Source organism: Fundulus heteroclitus, unplaced genomic scaffold, assembly GCF_011125445.2.
Source record: "Fundulus heteroclitus isolate FHET01 unplaced genomic scaffold, MU-UCD_Fhet_4.1 scaffold_65, whole genome shotgun sequence".
NCBI classification, from domain to species: domain Eukaryota; kingdom Metazoa; phylum Chordata; class Actinopteri; order Cyprinodontiformes; family Fundulidae; genus Fundulus; species Fundulus heteroclitus.
This window is the reverse complement of record NW_023397088.1, coordinates 90844-110961: the sequence shown is the minus strand read 5'-3', so window position 1 is coordinate 110961 and position 20118 is coordinate 90844. Positions and strand designations below refer to the sequence as shown.

Genomic DNA, 20118 nt, shown 5'->3' with positions numbered 1-20118 from the left:
GCCGGACTAAATCGTTTGGCCAGCATTCACAGACTCGCTATCTGGACGGTATCTGGATGGTATCTGACAATCTGATACCATCAACTTACTCTTAAGACGATCTTGTCATATGTTATCTAAAGAAGAAAAATACGTTGAGAACTCGTTGTTTGCTCTGTTTACGTCCGCCACTGTGCTCGCCTTCTGCCTTCCAGTCCGGCGCGCAGGCGCGAAAAACGCGGATGAAAACAATAGCAGTGAACTACCCTATACCAGGGCTTTTCAAATTCATTGAATGTGAGCCTCCCTTTGGAATAGGTAAAGATAACCACGCCCCCCCCCCCCCCAACCACAAACCTACCCCACACAGGTCCCTGCAGTAAATGCATCTTTCTTTTGTGTTCCTAGAATGCTGTGTTTCAAAAACAACTGATAGCCCAACACATGTTTTTTATTGTATTCATTTTAACAAAGTACATTCATAAAAAAGGCCTATTCATAAAATATAGATCCAAATATTTCCATCTTACATGCTACTTTTACTGAAACATCACGGACAGAGGGCTTAGTTTTAAAATTGAGCTGTCATTAGATCAAATTCATAAACAATTGTTTTCAACAGCAGACAAACTGAACTAAACAGATGCCAATGTCAAACTGAACTCACGTCAACAGGAGACATTAACTGAAATAATAATAAAAAAAAGATAACCTGAATTTAACAGACGTCAACATATTCCATATTCCAATCTACTTTTTATGCTAATTATACACAATTTAGACATATTGCTATTTTAACAAATAAGCATTTTATTAGTTGTTATCTCTTATCTGATGTATTTCTGATGTTTGGCACTTTGTTTTACCTCGTGTAAAAGTGCTCTTTAAATAATGATGACATTCATGATGATTATTAACAGAATAAACTGTTCCATCACCTCCCAGAAGCTGGAAAGAAAAGAGACAAAAACATTTTGTCTCCTTTTCACACCTCACTTACTAACTCTAATATTTTAGTCTAAATACTTTAGCCTAAATATTTTATGCTAAAATAATAAACTTTTTATTTGTTTTTCTTCAATCCCTCGGTGATGTTTAGTAATTTCTGCCATAGCCTGCAGCATTTTGATTTAATTCATCTGAATGCAGTATTTGCAAGCCATACTCTGTTTGGATGAAAAAAAAACTGCCTGTGATTGGCTTTAACTGCTGAGAGAGCGCACAGCTGGTGTTGAGCTTTGAATGAGAAGGTGCGCGCGAGCAGAGATGGAACTCACCGCGAGGACAGTGGGTTGAGAAGAGTTTTTCAGACCGTGCCAGACCGGTTCTGAGCGTTGAGAGTTGTTTTACTGCACGCTTGGATTGGCTCCTGCGCGCTCAAATAGAAGGCACGAATATCGCTACACTGTTTTACAGAGTTGAGCGGCAGCGCTGTCTTCTTTTGTCTTCTCGCGCCTCCCCTGTGACTCTTTGGCGCCCCCCAGGGGAGGCGCACCTCACCGATTAATCTGCTTTATTTTTTTTAATCCGTTATTTTTTTTAAAATTAATTAATCGAAATGAACGCGTTATTTTGACAGCCCTAATATTTTGATCAGTGATGGTTTGGGCTGCCATATCATGGCATTCCTTTGGCCCCATACTTGTGCTAGATGGGCGCGTCACTGCCAAGGACTACCGAACCATTCTGGAGGACCATGTGCATCCAATGGTTCAAACATTGTATCCTGAAGGAGGTGCCGTGTATCAGGATGACAATGCACCAATACACACAGCAAGACTGGTGAAAGATTGGTTTGATGAACATGAAAGTAAAGTTGAACATCTCCCATGGCCTGCACAGTCACTAGATCTAAATATTATTGAGCCACTTTGGGGTGTTGTGGAGGAGTGAGTCAGGAAACATTTTCCTCCACCAGCATCACGTCATGACCTGGCCACTATCCTGCAAGAAGAATGGCTTAAAATCCCTCTGACCACTGTGCAGGACTTGTATATGTCATTCCCAAGACGAATTGACGCTGTATTGGCCGCAAAAGGAGGCCCTATACCATACTAATAAATTATTGTGGTCTAAAACCAGGTGTTTCAGTTTCATTGTCCAACCCCTGTATATATATACAATATGGCGGTGACGTGCGAACCTGCGCCCAATGACGCGTCTACGTATATGATGTCTATGGGTTCACGTATGTTACGCTGCACCGTTATCCGCCTCTGCTGGCAGTTTTTTTTTGTGACGCACGCTGACGTAACACGTCATCGCTCTTGGTTTAATGGAGTGAAAATAACAAGGAGAAGGCTAGAATTAAAAAGAGGAAAAGAGGAAAACAGCCGCTGCTAAATGATGGCAGCTTTTTTTTAATAAAATGAGTTCACGGTTTGACACAAATGAGGACGATGAAATGGGTAAGAAAAGATGTTAAACTTTGCCTGCAAACTACTTCACAAGTTAATTATCAAATTGTTTAATTTTGTGATCTTGTTGGGCATAATTATTTATTTAACCAGGATATTGTCCCAGTGGGTCCAAAAACCCTGCTAAGAGGCAGAAACAAATAGACACAAAAAGTAACACGGTTAAAAGAAAACAACAATAAAAACAGATATGTTATTGAATCAGCCTGAACAAATTTCAGTTTAGAAGTAAAAACACTCAATAAGATAAATTCAGTTAATTTCAATGTTTTCTGAAGCAAGTTCAAGGAGGTGGACACTGAGTGAACAAAAACCTTCTTCCTCCATTCAGTCTGAGCTAAAGGGACAGAAAGAAGCAACAAACTGTGTGAGTGAAAAAAGTTATACGAGTCAACATTTCTCAGTGCCATTGCAGTACAGATACAGGCAGAAGTCCAGGTAATACCTGGTTAATAAAAGCTGACCAATGGGAATTCCTTGGAGCTGCTATACCTGGCCATCCCAGATTCATGGTGTATTCAAACACACCTTGTAAACTACACCATCACCAGGAGTACTTTCCATGTTACAGAAATGGTGAAGAGGTAATGGCAGCAGCAGCTTCATCTAGGAGAGAAACATTGAAACAGATCAGCTCTCTATGAGCTTCAGCTAAAAGGAACGTTTTCTGCTTCTCAGACTAAATCTGACTCTCAGAAGAAAATCTTCCTCTAAAGGAGGTCTGGACCTGAAAGGTTTCAGGAGCGCTGCTTTAACTGAAGGCTCTCTAACAGGAGCCGGCTCCAACATGTGAGCGGGCCGCTGTGTTCAGAACCAACACATCAGTACTTCAGAGGAAATGTTCCCTCCTTCATTCACTACATCTGAACTCACTCTGGATGTTTCTACAGACCTGGAACATGATTCCAGTTTAGACCTGAAAAGGTTTCACGCTCAGTTTTAGCTTCATTTTCTAAATAAACCAGAACTTCTCCAGATGGTTCTGAGGAGATCAGCCAGCAGACATCAGGAGGTGCATGAAGTAGTGAAGGAGAGGACAATCCAGACCCAGATGGTACCTGCTGAACTCAGGTTCCTCTGGTCCTCTACACACATGATGGGAATCAGCTTTCTGCTTTACAGACACTGACTGGACCTGAACCACTGGGAACTGATTGGTTCTGGTTTCTCTCTCAGGCTGACTGAAGTCCAGAAGATGGAGGATTGTGATCTAAAGGAGGACAGAGCAGAACCTCCAGGATCCAGCTGTCCATCTATGAGGAGTGACTGGTCCAAAGAAACACCTCCAGACTTCAGTGAAGAACCTGGACCCTCAGAGTAAGAACCCAGTTTGTAACTGATCCATGTGACCCCACAGAGATATAATATCTAGAACATTAACTGGTTGATCTTCAGCGTCTCTCTGGTTTAGACCTTGTTCAGCTTGTGGTTCTGCTGATGCATCAGGAGGTTACCAAGTCCAGATGCATCAGAAGAGCCACAAACATCCTCAAAGACTGCTCCCACCCAGCTCATCACTGTTCAGACTGGTGCCTTCAGACCCGCGGTACCGGTCCATGAAAGCCAGAACCTCCTGGATGAAACATAGTTTTTATCCATGGGCCATCAGAGCTGTCAGCTGAGACCAGTAATAATTCCTGCTGACGCTGTTTTTAGGGACAAATATCAGGTCCAGTATGAACTCCTACTGGGAACTTTTTCTGACCAGAACCCAAAACTCACACAGCAGCTGTTCATTCTGCAGCTCTGTGGCGTCTCTTCCTTTACTTTCCATCAACTCAGAGATTTCCTCCCAACATGAAACCAACCTTAACATCACCCTGCCTCTGATTTTGGTTCTGTTCTCATCAAGTTGGACCTTTTAATCCTTCTTCTTCTGATAAACTCTCCCTCTGGAAACAAAGGAACTGATTTCTGTCTTCTGAACATCAGCTTCACTTTAACATCCTGCTCTGATGAACATGATCTGCTCTGATACCAAACTGCATTTTAACTCTCCTGGTTCCCTAAATGTCTCCTGTCTGTCCAGAACTTTGTTCTGGTTCTAAGGTTCTGTTTCATGGTCCGTTCATGTCTTATGTTCTTTAATGACGGCCACATCAGCTCCTCAGACCAGATCAACAGCTTTAGTTCTGGTATCAGGGACCAGATCCTCTGCTCTCCACCTTCTCAGACTAGATGTGATCCAGAACTTTCTGGGCTTTGTAGTATTAGTAGTGTGTACTATATAAGTACTTTGTAGAATAATTAATATAAATCTGATCTCATCAGCTCCATTAAACTGTGACATGAGCCTGTTGTCCTGCAGGTGTTGGTTGGACCCATGTGATCCAGACCAGTAGAACCCGGTTATTAAGATAATGTTCAGTTTGGTCCAACAGAACCGTCTGAATGTTTCACTCTGGATCTTTAAACCTTCTACTTCTCTGCAGCAGTTTGTGTTCAGAGCTTCTTCTCTGGTTTTTATCACAGAGTTTCTCACTGATTGATGTGATCTGAATAACAACATGTTGGTGTTTCAGAGGTCAGAACCACAAACAGAGAGCAGAACCTCCAGGATCCAGCTGTCCGTCTATGAGGAGTGACCGGTCCAAAGATCACAATCCAGACTTCAGTGCTGAACCTGGACCCTCAGACTCAGAGTAAGAAACCAGTTTCTAACTGATGGATGTGACTCTGCAGAGAAATAAAAATATAATATTGACTCATTCTTCACTTTATAAACTAAAAGTAAATTAATTCTTATTTTAGCTTAACTTACAGCTACATAATCATAAGCTACAATTCAATAAACGAGTAGTATTCATTGGCCTGGTTATACACACATGTACAATAGTCTTGGTCACGTTGGCTGTAAGTATAATTGTTGGGATTTAAATGTATTTTTATATGCATGTTGATTAAATTGTTTAAATAATAAGTTTAGGGCTTTATAAACTCATAAGTAAAGCTAGAATTTCGAAGATTGTTCATGTTAAGATCTAAAGGAAGGAGAAGGGGTGTGATTACATGTTTTACTTCTTCAGAACAGGAGCTGGACTGCTGGCAGCCAATCAGAGCAGCTGTGCTCCAGGTGAGACTGAACATCTCCAATCAGAACTTCCTTCTATCGTCTCTGTTGAACTAATTCCATGTCTTTAGTTGGGATTTGGAAATTCAAGTGTTTAAAAGTCTTTCTGTGCTCAATTATTTCCCCTGAATCTCTGGATTTCCAGCTGCTGTAAATGTAACGTCTATGTTCAACCCAACAACCTATTGGGTTTGCTTTGAAGAGGTTTGTCGTGGAATGTTCTTCCCACAACGTAATAATTTGTACAAAGTCCTTCAAAAATTCTAAGTTCTTGGTAAGGCAGTTAAGAATATCCCACAGTGGTCAAAAAGTGAACAAAAGTAGCTGAGTTTCGGTCCAAGGTGGTTTATTGTAACAACACAAGACAACCACAAATGAGATGCGGTCCGGACAACGTCTGACAACGTACAGAAAGTGGTCTGTTTATATACATTCTCTGTGTCTTGGGGCTCCTCCTTTGAGCTCCACCTTTTTATTACGTATTTTCTATCACTTTTCCACGGATATCTTTATTATTTTGTTACATATCGGAGGAAACTTCCCGAGGGTGCATATTTTTTAAAACACTTTATTGTCCTGCCTCCGTCCAGATGGCCCCACCTCATTATGTTAACCTCATTTGCAAACTGTCTCCCCATCATTATCTTCTTGCTGATGACAACACTTTATTACATTAACATCATGTGGCCATGCTAAACAGTTGCACATCGTTTCCTCTTCCTGGACCTTTCCATACATCTTTTGTTCACAATACAACATAATTTGATTTCTGATTATGATGTTTCCATGGTGCACCATGTATATCTCCTTCTGCCCGGGCCTGTGTGCGTCTAACTCTCAGCTTGACCTCAAGACTGACACACACATTTCCCTCAGATACATGTTAAGGCACACTTTTAATCATAGTGATAGGAATACATTCATTGTGAGATATGTAAGCACACCCTTTAACTAATGTGACAAGAAAATACAAGTACTGTGAGAGGTTAATCTACTACATTTCCCCCCCTGTGACCCTGACAAGGGTCACAAAGTAAATCACACTCTACAAATGATTGTCGATTTATCATGACTATGAATTTCTAGAGTAAATATCAATAGCACACCACATTGTAAGTAATACTTAGCACATCACAAACTAATTAATACTTAGCATACCACAAACTAATTAATACTTAGCATTACCACAAACTAATCATGATTAGTACCAAAGTTTAAAATCAAAACACACTTCTACTAATAGTGAGGGATACACAAAACTATGATCACACAGTAAAACATAAGACTTATAGTTAAACAAAGAGGGAATCCCCCCTTGGAACTCTTGTGAATTTTTTTCCTCTTACTTACTTTTTTTATAGAAGGGTTTTCAGGCTTTGTTTTCAGCAATGATACTGGGCATCAGGTCGACATATCCGAGCAGCTTAATCACCTGTTAGGACACTACAACCCTTACCCAGGGGGCACTGCACACCCCCTACATCAAACGAGTTGATGTTTAAATAATAATACCAATACTCTATCATGCCTGCTGTATCAGGCTAACCAGTCACTTAATGGTCCGTAGACCTGCCTTACAACCAACATTTGAGCAACCCTATCGGTGCTCCCTGCACCCCCCTAGGGCCAAAACCAAAATTTCCAGGGCGGGCGGGCGAAACGAGACCCTCCATTTCCGTACAGCCCCGTACAGCCCCAATGCCCAGGTATGCGCGGCGGCGTTCCGAAGCTCGCCGCGGCCGGGCCGGCCCCCTTAAAAATCGGCGGGCGGGCCGGGCAGGTGCAGAGCGGATCCCCGCCCGCCACGCCGCCGCCGCCGTCCCGCCGCCGCGCACGGCGGCCGTGCGGCGGCCCCCCAAAGAAGGCCCTTCTCCGCTCGCAGCGCGGGCTCCATCCACAGTGTGGCGCCCGGGGGTAGGGTCGCGAACCGTACGCAGGCGGAGGGGGGGGGCCGTACAGCCCCGCATTGGCCGAGCCCGCGCGTCTGTCGAAGTGGCGCGATTTTGGGAGGGGCCAGGCGGCCGAAACGTGGACCGGCCGTACAGGACCCACAGATTCCCTTTGCTGCTGGCGTCGGGCCTTCGGCGCCACCAACCTGTCGGAGCGGGGATGGCGCCAGCGTGGCAGGGGGCGGGAAGGGAAAAACGGGAAAGGTTCACGCATTGGCCGAGCCCGCACGTCCGTCAAAGTGGCGCATTTTTGGGAGGGCCAAGCGTCCGAAACGTGGACCGGCCGTACAGGACCCATAGACTCCCTTTGCCGCTGCCGTCGGGCCAGAACTAAAAAAAATACGCCACTTATTTTAATATAATGTTAAAATTATTATTTAACCCGTTTGCAAATATAGATTCCAGACCCCTAATGTGAAATAAAAAATTAATCTCCCACTTCCAGGCTGGGGGGGTCTTAGTCACAGACCTCTCCCCAGGAAGAGGGCCTCTTGCTGGGTAAGAGTGCTGGAACGATGACCCCCCTGCTGGAGCTCTGACATGCATAAGGCAACATCTCTAAATGTTTGGTAGGACAGGTTACAGTTTGTAACAGTGGTAGCCACATGCTGAACTTCATAAGACAATGTTATATTTATTAAAAATAACCTACCGCGATATGTACACTTTAGATGTACGTACGCTACCTCGTTATGTACACTTTATATGTACGTACGCTACCGCGTTATGTACACTTTATATGTACGTACGCTACCGCGTTATGTACATTTTAGAAGTAGGGCAGCTACCGCGTTATGTACACTTTATATGTACGTACGCTACCGCGTTATGTACACTTTATATGTACGTACGCTACCGCGTTATGTACAATTTAGATGTACGTACGCTACCGCGTTATGTACACTTTAGATGTATGTACGCTACCGCGTTATGTACAATTTAGATGTACGTACGCTACCGCGTTATGTACACTTTAGATGTACGTACGCTACCGCGTTATGTACACTTTATATGTACGTACGCTACCGCGTTATGTACATTTTAGAAGTAGGGCAGCTACCGCGTTATGTACAATTTAGATGTACGTACGCTACCGCGTTATGTACACTTTAGATGTATGTACGCTACCGCGTTATGTACAATTTAGATGTACGTACGCTACCGCGTTATGTACACTTTAGATGTACGTACGCTACCGCGTTATGTACACTTTATATGTACGTACGCTACCGCGTTATGTACATTTTAGAAGTAGGGCAGCTACCGCGTTATGTACACTTTATATGTACGTACGCTACCGCGTTATGTACAATTTAGATGTACGTACGCTACCGCGTTATGTACACTTTAGATGTATGTACGCTACCGCGTTATGTACAATTTAGATGTACGTACGCTACCGCGTTATGTACACTTTAGATGTACGTACGCTACCGCGTTATGTACACTTTATATGTACGTACGCTACCGCGTTATGTACATTTTATATGTATGTACGCTACCGCGTTATGTACATTTTAGATGTAGGGCAGCTACCGCGTTATGTACAATTTAGATGTACGTACGCTACCGCGTTATGTACACTTTAGAAGTAGGGCAGCTACCGCGTTATGTACACTTTATATGTACGTACGCTACCGTGTTATGTACAATTTAGATGTACGTACGCTACCGCGTTATGTACACTTTAGATGTATGTACGCTACCGCGTTATGTACAATTTAGATGTACGTACGCTACCGCGTTATGTACACTTTAGATGTACGTACGCTACCGCGTTATGTACACTTTATATGTACGTACGCTACCGCGTTATGTACATTTTATATGTACGTACGCTACCGCGTTATGTACATTTTAGATGTAGGGCAGCTACCGCGTTATGTACAATTTAGATGTACGTACGCTACCGCGTTATGTACACTTTAGATGTACGTACGCTACCGCGTTATGTACACTTTATATGTACGTACGCTACCGCGTTATGTACATTTTAGAAGTAGGGCAGCTACCGCGTTATGTACAATTTATATGTACGTACGCTACCGCGTTATGTACACTTTATATGTACGTACGCTACCGCGTTATGTACAATTTAGATGTAGGGCAGCCACCGCGTTATGTACACTTTATATGTACGTACACTACCGCGTTATGTACACTTTATATGTACGTACGCTACCGCGTTATGTACATTTAGGACCTAAAAAAAAACGCCACTTGTTAAAAGATAATGTTCAAATTATTATTAAATCTGTTTGCAAATATAGCTTCCAGACCCCTAATGTGAAATTTAAAAAAAAATTAATCTCCCACTTCCAGGCTGGGGGGGTCTCTGTCACACACCTCTCCCCAGGAAGAGTGCCTCTCGCTGGGCTAGAGTGCTTGACTGGACCCCCCCTTCTGGAAGTCTGCCTTACCATAGGCATAATTTGAGCTACTCCTGTTAAATTCGTATCCACGCCATGCTGGAGACAGAACTCAAAAAAAATACGCCACTTATTTTAATATAATGTTAAAATTATTATTTAACCTGTTTGCAAATATAGCTTCCAGACCCCTAATGTGAAATTTAAAAAAAAAAAAATTAATCTCCCACTTCCAGGCTGGGGGGGTCTCTGTCAGAGACCTCTCCCCAGGAAGAGTGCCTCTCGCTGGGCTAGAGTGCTTGACTGGACCCCCCCTTCTGGAAGTCTGCCTTACCATAGGCATAATTTGAGCTACTCCTGTTAAATTCGTATCCACGCCATGCTGGAGACAGAACTCAAAAAAAATACGCCACTTATTTTAATATAATGTTAAAATTATTATTTAACCCGTTTGCAAATATAGCTTCCAGACCCCTAATGTGAAATTTAAAAAAAAAAAATTTAATCTCCCACTTCCAGGCTGGGGGGGTCTCAGTCAGAGACCTCTCCCCAGGAAAAGTGCCTCTCGCTGGGCTAGAGTGCTTGACTGGACCCCCCTTCTGGAAGTCTGCCTTACCATAGGCATAATTTGAGCTACTCCTGTTAAATTCGTATCCACGCCATGCTGGAGACAGAACTCAAAAAAAATACGCCACTTATTTTAATATAATGTTAAAATTATTATTTAACCCGTTTGCAAATATAGCTTCCAGACCCTTAATGTGAAATTTAAAAAAAAAAAATGAATCTCCCACTTCCAGGCTGGGGGGGTCTCTGTCACACACCTCTTCCCAGGAAGAGTGCCTCTCGCTGGGCTAGAGTGCTGGAACGATGACCCCCCCTGCTGGAGCTCATTTCAGTGAGATGCTGACCGATCGTTCCCCCGGGGACAGGTTTTGGCAGCATCTCATCCACAAAACCTGCGCTGTTTTAAGAAAACTGTAGGAAATAAATGAGTGATAAGCTAAGTTAAGCTCTTACCACTACTCACAGACATTTTGACACATTTAAAAATTCCACCTCCAGGCTGGGGGGGTCTCTGTCAGAGACCTCTCCCTTGGAAGAGTGCCTCTCGCTGGGCTAGAGTGCTTGACTGGACCCCCCCTTCTGGAAGTCTGCCTTACCATAGGCATAATTTGAGCTACTCCTGTTAAATTCGTATCCACGCCATGCTGGAGACAGAACTCAAAAAAAATACGCCACTTATTTTAATATAATGTTAAAATTATTATTTAACCCGTTTGCAAATATAGCTTCCAGACCCTTAATGTGAAATTTAAAAAAAAAAAAATTAATCTCCCACTTCCAGGCTGGGGGGGTCTCTGTCACACACCTCTTCCCAGGAAGAGTGCCTCTCGCTGGGCTAGAGTGCTGGAACGATGACCCCCCCTGCTGGAGCTCATTCCAGTGAGATGCTGACCGATCGTTCCCCCGGGGACAGGTTTTGGCAGCATCTCATCCACAAAACCTGCGCTGTTTTGAGAAAACTGTAGGAAATAAATGAGTGATAAGCTAAGTTAAGCTCTTACCCCTACTCACAGACATTTTGACACATATTTAAAAATTCCACCTCCAGGCTTGGGGGGTCTCAGTCACAGACCTCTCCCCAGGAAGAGTGCCTCTCGCTGGGCTAGAGTGCTGGAACGATGACCCCCCCTGCTGGAGCTCATTCCAGTGAGATGCTGACCGATCGTTCCCCCGGGGACAGGTTTTGGCAGCATCTCATCCACAAAACCTGCGCTGTTTTGAGAAAACTGTAGGAAATAAATGAGTGATAAGCTAAGTTAAGCTCTTACCACTACTCACAGACATTTTGACACATATTTAAAAATTCCACCTCCAGGCTTGGGGGGTCTCAGTCACAGACCTCTCCCCAGGAAGAGTGCCTCTCGCTGGGCTAGAGTGCTGGAACGATGACCCCCCCTGCTGGAGCTCTGACATACATCAGGCAACATCTCTAAATGTTTGGTAGAGCAGGTTACAGTTTATATTTATTAAAAATAACCTACTGCGATATGTACACTTTATATGTACGGCAGCTACGCCGTTATGTACACTTTAGATGTACGTCAGCTACTGCATTATGTACATCTAGAACCGAAAAAAAAAAACGCCACTTTTTAAAAGATAATGTTCAAATTATTATTAAATCTGTTTCCAAATATCCCTTCCAGAGTCCTATTAAGAAATTAGAAAAATATTTCAAAGTACAAGATGTTTATTTGCTTTAATTTTGTAAATGAAAATATGATGGCCGAGGTGAGATTCGAACCCTGCTCCTCTGGGTGGAAGGCAATGTTGTTATCCACTCTGCTACACCCCTTAGCCCCTATATATAGGGGGCAGAGAGCCGTTTTGTACTTCCATGTTGCCTGTACAGCCTCCCTCCTTCTGTACACCTTGACCCCTCCTTAACCCACATAATTACATAGGCCACGCTCTCAGCCAATAGCAAAAGCTGTTCCCCTCCCCCGGTAGTTGTGGTCGTGTAGTGCAGTTTCAGACACAACAGTGGAGCTTGATTTCCAATGAGTCCCACCTTCAGCCCGTAACCTACCGTGTTATGTACAATTTATATGTACGTCTGCTACCGTGTTATGTACATCTAGGATCGAAAAAAAAAACGCCACTTTTTAAAAGATAATGTTCAAATTATTATTAAATCTGTTTCCAAATTTCCCTTCCAGAGCCCTATTAAGAAATTAGAAAAATATTTCAAGTCTAAATTGTTTATTTACTTTAATGTTGTAAATGAGAATATGATGGCTGAGGTGGGATTCGAACCCTGCTCCTCTGGGTGGCAGGCAGTGTTGTTATCCACTCTGCTACACCCCTTAGCCCCTATATATAGGGGGCAGAGAACCGTTTTGTACTTCCATGTTGCCTGTACAGCCTCCCTCCTTCTGTACACCTTGGCCCTCTGTGTTGTCCTGCTCTAACTCTACTCCTCAGGTGTGCCTAGTTGGCTGAGGGGGTGTGGCCCACACCTGCAGCTCGTTGCAGGCGGCTTCCTCTGGCTTCTTAAGCAGAGCGCTGACAGATGGAAGACGCCAGAGCCTTAAGCAGTGGTGGTACGACGTGGCCTCTGACCCAACTCCTGAAAACCTGCTGGTGAGTTTTTTCATCTTTGAACTTTGAACTAATTTTGGATCTCCCTGTTTTTGTCACAGTTTTTGGTGCTTCTGGATCCTGCTGGTTCTTCCCTCACTCTGGTCAATCCATCTGTCACCCACTTCTGCCCAGCTTTATGGTAAGCAGTGCAGCTTCTAGTAGTTCTCCTGGTTCACCTTTCAGAGTCACTTACTCTTCTTCTCTTTGCAGTCTCTCCAGCCGTGACGTTCTGACCCTGCCGAGTTGTCCATAGTCCCGTCCGTTATATCTGCCTGTTTCCTAAATAAACATTTTAAAACTGTGCTTTGCTTCCCGATCGTATCTGCATGTGGGCTCGTCATTTGAAAACCATGACAGTACCAAGTTTGGTACACTTCTTTTTAGGAGGCCCTGATTAAGGCCTCATTAAGGTCAAAAACCAGCTGCTGGCAGACAAAATATAGAGCTAGATGGGCTCCAGTGGGCTTGTTTCGATCGTCTCCATTTACTGTTTCGTTTGATACCAAGTTTGTGAGGCTACGATGCTGCTTTGCTAAACAGTGGCCCAGAACACTGGTTTCTAGGAGGCCTATTGAGGCCTCCTAACTAAGGTGAAAAACCCAGCTGCTGGGAGACAAAGGAAAAAGCTACATGGGCTCAAGTGGGCTTGTTTCGATCGTCTTTATTTACTCTTTCGTTTGGTACCAAGTTTGTGAGGCTACGATGCTGCTTTGCTAAACAGTGGCCCAGAACACTGGTTTCTAGGAGGCCCCATTGAGCCTCCTAAGCAAGGTGAAAAAACAAGCTGCTGGGAGACAAAGGAAAAAGCTACATGGGCTCAAGTGGGCTTGTTTCGATCGTCTCCATTTACTCTTTCGTTTGGTACCAAGTTTGTGAGGCTACGATGCTCCTTTGCTAAACAGTGGCACATAACACTGGTTTCTAGGAGGCCCCATTGAGGCCTCCTAAGCAAGGTGAAAAAACAAGCTGGTGGGAGACAAAGGAAAAAGCTACATGGGCTCAAGTGGGCTTGTTTCGATCGTCTCCATTTACTCTTTCGTTTGGTACCAAGTTTGTGAGGCTACGATGCTGCTTTGCTAAACAGTGGCCCAGAACACTTGTTTCTAGGAGGCCCTATTGAGCCTCCTAAGCAAGGTGAAAAACCCAGGTGCTGAGAGACAAAGGAAAAAGCTACATGGGCTCAAGTGGGCTTGTTTCGATCGTCTCTATGTACTCTTTCGTTTGGTACCAAGTTTGTGAGGCTACGATGCTGCTTTGCTAAACAGTGGCACAGAACACTGGTTTCTAGGAGGCCCTATTGAGCCTCCTAAGCAAGGTGAAAAACCCAGCTGCTGTGAGACAAAGGAAAAAGCTACATGGCCTCAAGTGGGCTTGTTTCGATCGTCTCTATTTACTGTTTCGTTTGGTACCAAGTTTGTGAGGCTACGATGCTCCTTTGCTAAACAGTGGCACATAACACTGGTTTCTAGGAGGCCTATTGAGGCCTCCTAAGCAAGGTGAAAAAACAAGCTGCTGGGAGACAAAGGAAAAAGCTACATGGGCTCAAGTGGGCTTGTTTCGATCGTCTCTATGTACTCTTTCATTTGGTACCAAGTTTGTGAGGCTACGATGCTCCTTTGCTAAACAGTGGCACAGAACACTGGTTTCTAGGAGGCCCTATTGAGCCTCCTAAGCAAGGTGAAAAACCCAGCTGCTGGGAGACAAAGGAAAAAGCTACATGGGCTCAAGTGGGCTTGTTTCGATCGTCTCTATGTACTCTTTCGTTTGGTACCAAGTTTGTGAGGCTACGATGCTCCTATGCTGAACAGTGGCACAAAACACACTGCTTCTCTGTGTTTTGTGCATCTCTTTTTCATACTTCAAACGGTTGCCATTCTTAGACGCAAGCACCCAGAGGCACAAAAATCACAGACGGTGGTTGAGGGGTGAGCTAGAACTCATATCTAAAGTTTGGTATCACTGCGCATAAATAAACCTTTCTTCCTCAGCTTTTGAGACTCAAATACTGTCTTGAACCCTTAGGAAGTTGGCTGAATTTTTTGGGGCAAACAGGTTTTGTTGTTTTTTTCACAGGAGGCTGATTTTAACATATTTTGTAGGTGACCTTATGAGGAGCAGAACCTGTGATTTTGAACTCCCTGGGTGGTTCCACGTGGACACAGTGGGGGTCAAAAGGTGAAAATTTGCAACCTTTGATGGCACACAGCTCACACACGGTTTGTCTGTTCCAGCTCAAACTCGGCATACAGGAGCCCCTTTGAGGCATCTACCAACGGGTAAGAGCTCATACCTGTATCCCCTTCCTATAGCTACTTCCTTTTAGCAATGAGATAAGAAGATGTGGTTAGTGTCATGTTGTAGAGCACTTCCAGGAAATGAGCATTTACAAGTTTGGTCCAAATCCATGAGCTGCAAAGGCCTCAATTATCAAAAATCAAATATTGCTTGGCTGGTGGCATAGCTCCAGAAACAAAACGGGCCCAGATTTCCACTCTTGGCCATATGCTGCAGTACCATTCCCCACCACCATTGGTGCTATTGATATTTGGACAGACCTGTACACCATCCCTCCTTCTGTACACCTTCCATTGTAAAGCAATGGAACCAGTTCTGTACAGCCTCCCTCCTTATGTACGCCTTGGCCCCTAAAAAACACGCATAATTAATTAAGCCACGGTCTCGGCCAATAGCAGAAGCTTCCCCACTTTTCCCTTCCCGCCCGTAGTTGGTTGGTGCAGTGCTCTTTCCGACACGTTGGTGGCGCTATGCTGGGTGGGCTAATAAGCCATTGTAAAGCAATGGGACCAGTTCCGGACAGCCTCCCTCCTTCTGTACACCTTCCATTGTAAAGCAATGGAACCAGTTCTGTACAGCCTCCCTCCTTATGTACGCCTTGGCCCCTAAAAAACACGCATAATTAATTAAGCCACGGTCTCGGCCAATAGCAGAAGCTTCCCCACTTTTCCCTTCCCGCCCGTAGTTGGTTGGTGCAGTGCTCTTTCCGACACGTTGGTGGCGCTATGCTGGGTGGGCCAATAAGCCATTGTAAAGCAATGGGACCAGTTCCGGACAGCCTCCCTCCTTCTGTACACCTTCCATTGTAAAGCAATGGAACCAGTTCTGTACACCCTCCCTCCTTATGTACGCCTTGGCCCCTAAAAAACACGCATAATTAATTAAGCCACGGTCTCGGCCAATAGCAGAAGCTTCCCCACTTTTCCCTTCCCGCCCGTAGTTGGTCCGTGCAGTGCTCTTTCCGACACGTTGGTGGCGCTATGCTGGGTGGGCCAATAAGCCATTGTAAAGCAATGGAACGAGTTCCGGACAGCCTCCCTCCTTCTGTACACCTTCCATTGTAAAGCAATGGAAATAGTTCTGTACAGCCTCCCTCCTTATGTACGCCTTGGCCCCTAAAAAACGCCCCTAATTAAATAAGCCACGGTCTCGGCCAATAGCAGAAGCTTCCCCACCCCTCCGTAGTTGTGTTCGTGCAGTGCACTTTCCGACACGTTGGTGGCGCTATCCTGGGCGGTCTAATCCGTTGTAACGTACAGCTATCCTTCCTTTCGTACGCGCCCCCCCCTCCGACACCCCCCGATACGCTAAATCTAGAAGAGAGCGCCATCACATGGTGCACGGAAGGCGGCACGCCCGTACGAAACGCCGACTTGGACCAAGCGGGCGAAATGCTGGAGCTTTTATTGCGCGCGTACGTACACTACCTCGTAACGAACACATACATACAGATTGTATGTGTAAATCCGTACGTACGGTATTCAAAATCATTGCGGCTGTACGGCCGAAGGCGTCGTTTCGTACGATTTTCCCTTGACAGTTTTAGTACTGTCACATAAGTTATAAATATACACAATTATATTTAACTTATTTAAGCATGCATCATCATATTTATTATTGAAGTATACATAATCATTTCATCATTCATAACAGCTTAGTTCTTTTTTTTTTTTTTTTCATTGAAAGTTCTGAGGTTGGGGATTAGGGAAAACCACCCCCTTGGAGGTTGATTCCCCAGTCCTACTGTGGAAGTCCCAGGAGCACGTCCCTGTTGCTGTGCCAGTGTCGTAGTAGCCAAACGCCACTGCAATACTTGACGTCTTGCCGTGTCACGTTCTGCTGTCATCTGCAACAGTCTGTCCTGTAAGCTGACAATAGTCTGTTGAGCCTCTTGAAGTCGTTGCGTCAGATTGTCCTGTTCTTGGGTTAACTGGCACACTCTAGCCTTATATTTGACTTTGTATGTGCTGCGGCGAATTGCGAATATGTGCTTCTTTGATGCCGGAGATAGACATTTGACCAGCTGAGTGTAAACTCCAGTATCCATAGAGGCAATTTCCGTTTTGAGGTCTTGAGCGGTTCTGTAAAGATCCAGAGGGTGCAATAGAAATCCTGAGACGTGGCTCATCTCAAAGGAGCTCAGCTGCATCTGTTGAAAAACATTAACAGTCGGCTCCAGTGCAGGATTTCCCATCGCGGTTGGACCCATCGTCCCCGTGCCCGATGTAGATGGCCTCTCATGACCAGCTCTGTTTGGCCTTCCTTGGCCCGGTGTGGATGGCATCTCCCAGGCAGCTCTGTTCGGCCATCCTCGGTCTGCTGGGTCCTCGGGGCTGATTGGGCTGAAGTTGATCCTCAGGGCCCCTGGTGATGGCAGGTCGTCCATCTGTAGCTCTCTGAGGTCCCCCATTCCTCCCGGTGGTACAGCGCTAGGCCCCTCTGCTGGATCGTCTGGACGCCTATTAGGGAGACCAGTGCCTATACCTACATATGCTTGTGTGCCTAACGACGCATGTGCGGCGTTTGTGTTTCCTCTATTCACGCGTCCCTGCCAATCCTCAGCGGGTGTGTGGTGTACGTTAAAATAAGCGTCCGCCATTTTCAGCAGTCTGCATGTGGAGACATAGTATGTTATAGGTATATATCCACATGAGGCATATACTTCCCTAAAAGAACTTATAAATACTTTTAGCATGCAAATTACTACTTCTAAGCTAATCTATAAATACTTGACATACAAATAACTACATCTACAGTTGTTTATAAAGACTTGGCATGCAATTTACTACTATATATTTAACATTAGAAAAATATGCACGTACCTGGTGGGGGTGAGAGGGGATCATGGTTTTACCTTATATGACCTGGTCTATCTGCACCTCTATTAGGGGGAATTGACCAGTTACACTCACAATAAGTTTTGAGACCAACCCCCGAATGAGGGGTACGACGCAGCAGACAACTACTAATATTATCAATATTATGGCTCCTAGTATTATTCCTGCTGCTTTGAGGTATCTTGTCCACCCAAGCTTATTGAACCAATCCCAAAACCCCTTTAGCTGAGTGTTCCAATTGGATCTCTCCACATGTTCATCTCTCATACGCTTCATTTCTTGAAGAACACCTGTTAAGCTGCCGTTAACATCAGTATGCATAGGGATTAAAGTACAACAATCTGTCCCGATATAATCACATAGCCCCTGGTCCCCGGCCATACGGGATTCCAGTACGAACCTATGTTGTAAAACCATTAGTGATGTAGCATGTAATTGTTCTTTTATAAGGTCTACGCCCTTTATTGTAAAATTTATAAACCTTTGTTGATTGTACCATAGGAGATTTATCCACCTACTATTTCGAGCTATGTATTGCGCATTGGTAATTACTCCGAAGAATGGTAACGAGCCGACCCCTCTTCCAGCTTTTATCCACTTACTTCCTATTGCAGCATGTTCATCCGGTACCCCTAATGGGACCTGATCCCATGTAATATATACTTCATCTGACATTTGCCAATTCTGTTTGTGCTCAGTAGGAGTACTTCTTTTTGTACAGTTTCCTATTTCATTAGGTGTTTTGTTGCTGATTTTTTGATTATCTATTATTAATTTTAGTTGTCCTGTAAGCATTACTGGAGCACAGATACCTTCCCACTGAGGAGGCAGTGAGGATAGTATTTGCTCAGTATTGTGACACATCCAAAAAATGTCTCCTAAAGGGACAGATCCTTGCGCCAGACTCTTTACTCGGTATTGAGCTACTGCTGTAGGTTGGATGTCATAGATAATCTTTCCTCCATCTGGTACTATTTGTTTACAACTTATATTGCTTTTAAGGCTAGTTTCACATAGTTTGATGTAGCTAACGTTCCCTCCTGCTGCCGGTGGGTACCACGGTATTTTATTACATTTCACCATCTCATCTGTAGTCTCCATTTTGCTAGAGGTTCTTTTGGTCACCTCTTCTAATTCTGTTCCTCGTGCTATACAAAATGGAAAGCTTAGTTTAGCCGGCTTTTGCACTACTGGAGGGAGGGAAGATGTACTCATTAATTCATTTATTGAGGAGGTTAGTGCTTCGGGGCATCTTTTCCTGTCTTTTGTCCATGATGGTAAACCTGCAGCCATATGCATAACACAGTGAGCAAAACATTCTGATATGTCTGGGCAGTCGCCTATTTTACTTCCGGGTATAATCTGAAGGGTCGGTAGTTGCTTAGCATTATAACAGGCTATACAATCATCTCTAGGGCGCTTTTTAGCTGTAAACATAGCTTGAACCGAAAATTGTATCCATTGTTGAAACATGTTCATTTGCCATTGTGACGTTTTTAATTTATTTAGATCCCTTTTCTGTCTTTTGTTTATTAACTTTACCACTCTATGAGCTCTTTCTATCGTCATTATTTGTTTTGTTAGTATGTTTTGGCACATGTCTGTCTTGCATCTTACCGTAATGATCACTATCCCATCCCCACGGCAGTCCATGCTTTGTGGAGTTCCAAGCCAATGTTTTCCCATTGACTCGTCTCCTAAAATTTCTTCAGACATCACATAGTCATAACCTTCAGTTTGCACATGCATTAATGATTTATTCTCCCCACCGTTATTGCTGATTATCCCCTGGTTAGTAGCTAGTGTTATCATTGCTAGTGCACATGTCTCTGTTTGACGCTTTAAGTGTAAGTGTGAGTGTGCATTGTTAGTGGTGAGTTTAATAAGATCCCCCCTTGTTAACCCAAAAAGGGTTAACAAAAGAAGAAAACTAGTCAGTTTCGGAAGAAGACGCATACGAGAGACGCCCAGACGGCGATGGAGTGGGCGGACACGACCCGCTCGCCGACCCGGACGTGCTGTCCGAGGAAGTGGAAAGGGAGGGAGGGGGTG

At 44.3% G+C, this 20118-nt stretch overlaps 1 protein-coding gene across 1 annotated transcript in view; it reads left to right on the top strand.

Moving 5' to 3' along the window:
- Positions 1–3192: 3192 nt before the first annotated feature.
- LOC118561493 (NLR family CARD domain-containing protein 3-like) overlaps positions 3193–20118 on the top strand; it is an 85164-nt gene continuing 68238 nt past the window's right edge. Inside the window, exons 1-4 of the mRNA XM_036133628.1 lie at positions 3193–3467; positions 3573–3713; positions 4919–5038; positions 5423–5469. Of these exons, the coding sequence (XP_035989521.1) occupies positions 3373–3467; positions 3573–3713; positions 4919–5038; positions 5423–5469 (403 nt within the window). The 5' untranslated portion in view covers positions 3193–3372. The remainder of the gene's footprint in view (positions 3468–3572; positions 3714–4918; positions 5039–5422; positions 5470–20118) is intronic.